A 2,838-nucleotide genomic window follows, 5' to 3' on the forward strand; every position below is an offset into this window, starting at 1 on the left:
CAACTTTTGGTTTTGTTGATTTTCTCTATTTTTTTTTAAATTTCCTATTTCATATATTTCTGTTTTAATCCTTGTTATTTCCCACTTACGTTTGCTTTTGGTTTAGTTTGCTCTTCTTTTTCTATTTTCTTAAGGTAGAAGTTTACATTTCTGATTTGAGATTTTTCTATTTTTAATATAAGTGTTTACAAGTATAGATTTTCCTCCAAGCACTGCATGAGGCCAGCATCCTATAAATTTTGATAAGATGTGCTTTAGATTTTATCTCAAAGTACTCTCTAATTTCCCTGTGATTTTTCTTTTTACCATTGTTTACTTAAGAGAGTTATTTAATTTCCACACATTTGTAAATTTTTTAAATTTCGTCATGTTTGTGGTCAGAGAACATATTTTCTATGATCTTAGCCTTTTTAAATGTATTAAGACTTGTTTTGTGGCCAAACATAAATAAATGAACAATAACAAAAATTAAAAATGAAATAAAATTGGAGATACTTTAAAGTGTAAAAATTCTCCAAACTCTGATATTGGCTCAGAGGTCTTCCTCATGATCCTCCTCAAAGTTTCCTTGTGTGTTATTGCCCTCTAATTAGGAATGTTTTCCTCAATTCCTGGCATTCAATAAATTAAGGAATTGTTTTTAGGTTTATCTGTTACTTTTTTTGTATTGCTATACTATAATTTTGTGTCCTTGCTGATTGGGCATTTGTTGTATTTTAACTTCCTTATGTCTTAAATAGCTATTGAGATGTGACCTTTAAAGTGAATATCTCTATTGGACATCCCAAGCAATGAACTGATTTATGGACTTCCTTTTGAAATGCTACCAGATCATAAGTGAGGGAACTAACTGTAATTGACTTGGTGACAGTGTGATCTGAAATCTAACCAATCAAGTCATAATTAAGCTGTCAATTCAGTGTCCTTACCCTATGTTCTCCTCTACAATGAGATTGGACTGTAGGTGGATCAAAGGAAATCTGGTTGAAGAGGAAAACTGGTAGGTGTTTTTGTTGGGAATGACTGTGATAGTTTAAGGCAACAGAATGAGGCCACGAAGTCCCTCCTTTCATAGGAAAAAAAGCTATCTAAAAAAAATGAAAAGACTGTTTATCTTAACCCCGCCTGGCTTGTAGGTTTAAGAGAGATGGACAGATAAAATGTTTCTCTAGAACTGTCCCTGATGTGTAAATAAGTTCAATGGGGTAAATATCCATACAGGAGCTTGGAAATCCTTAGAGCAAGAACTAGATGGAAAAGAGCATTCTGGGAACTATGTAGTTTGCTGATATTTCTGTGGAGGTAGAGCAGGTTGGAGAGGTTGGAAGTAACGAATTTACCTGCATACAGAGTTTGGGAGTAGGGGGCAGCTAGTATTCTTGGGGACAAGTCAGGGCTGTCTTGATGAGCAGAATAAATCAGAATATATCAATGGATTCTCAGTATCTAGTAAGTCCTAAAATAGTGTTCATAGAACACATATAGGTGTAACCAAGGGTAAATGTCATATAGTATGTATTTAGTGGGTTAAATCTTATTCTAAAAGTTATCTTTCCCTTGTCTCTTTTCCAGATATGGATCAACTCATAAACAACTTGGAGGTCCAACTTAATTCAGGAGATGGCTCAATGCAGGTATTAAAACAGGCCAGTTATGAGGAAAATTAGGTACTAATTTTGGGCCATAATAGTATTGAATACCTGGTAAACATTACAGAACTGAAGCTCATTATTCTTTCTAACATGTTTGGGAACTGAGAAGGGGTGAAGGAAAGTAGATTTCCTGGAAGTGTCTGAATGCCTGGGTTTCAGGTTCAACTAGAAATTAGATCTGGTCTAAAAGAAACAGCCTCTGGGATCATGACTATAGAGACAAGATTAGACATTTGGTAGATAACAGCAGCCATTTATCTAGCACTATACCATACTCTCTCCTCTCTCTCTCCCTTCTCCCCCCTTTCTGGGAGAGAGAGAGATTAACGTTAAGAAATTGGCTCACACAATTGTGGAGGTATGGCGAGTCCAAAAATCTGATGGGGTAGGCCAGCATGCTGGAGACTCAGGAGGAATTACAGTTCAAGTCCAAAAACAGACAGCTGGCAGAATTCTTTCTTGCTCTGGGGAAGTCAGTTTTTGTTTTATTAAGGCCTTCAACTGATTGGATAAGGCCAGTCTACATTATGGAGGGTAATGTGCTTTATTCAAGTCCAATAATTTAAATGTTAGTCTCATCCAAAAAAAAAAAAAAATCCCTTCACAGAAACATCCAGAATAATCTTTGGCAAATATCTAGGCACTGTGGCCCAGCCAAGTTGTCATGTAAAATTAACCATCATTACTCCCAGTGTTCCCATTTTACAAAAAAGAAAACTGGATTTGGACACTTCAAGAACAAGTAACCAAAACAGATTATCTGGTTTTTACAGCCAAACACTCTGTGCTAGAGATGTTGAAGTTCCATCTTGCTCAGGGTTGAGTTCTAAAGTCATGGCATAAATGAAACCCAAATACAGTCAAAATTACCCTTGAAAATCTCTTAGATCACCTATAAAGTTGAGTATACAGTTTTGTATTTATCTGTCTCTTTACTTAAGTCACCAGATAAAGTATCTAGGTTACATTTAAGAGTCACATTTTTTTTAAATTATTTTTGATCATTAGATCTTTGGCCCATGGCATATAATTGAATTTGTTTAAGTTACATATGCATATGGATGAGACTCCTTTGTACTGTTTTAATTATATTAAATCCAATTTAATATCTTATTTACCTTAACTTGTAGCTGTTGCCATTTAGGAAGTATCAGCACATCAAAACTTTCTTTTTTTTTTTTTTTTT

At 34.7% G+C, this 2,838-nt stretch overlaps 1 protein-coding gene across 2 annotated transcripts in view; it reads left to right on the forward strand.

Moving 5' to 3' along the window:
- Positions 1 to 1,574: 1,574 nt before the first annotated feature.
- Positions 1,575 to 2,838, forward strand: part of KLF8 (Kruppel-like factor 8) — a 20,373-nt gene continuing 19,109 nt past the window's right edge. For both annotated transcript variants that reach the window (XM_008589668.1, XM_008589669.1), the window contains exon 1: positions 1,575 to 1,646. In XM_008589668.1, the coding sequence (XP_008587890.1) occupies positions 1,575 to 1,646 (72 nt within the window). The remainder of the gene's footprint in view (positions 1,647 to 2,838) is intronic.

This window comes from Galeopterus variegatus, unplaced genomic scaffold, assembly GCF_000696425.1.
Source record: "Galeopterus variegatus unplaced genomic scaffold, G_variegatus-3.0.2 Scaffold5581, whole genome shotgun sequence".
NCBI lineage: Eukaryota > Metazoa > Chordata > Mammalia > Dermoptera > Cynocephalidae > Galeopterus > Galeopterus variegatus.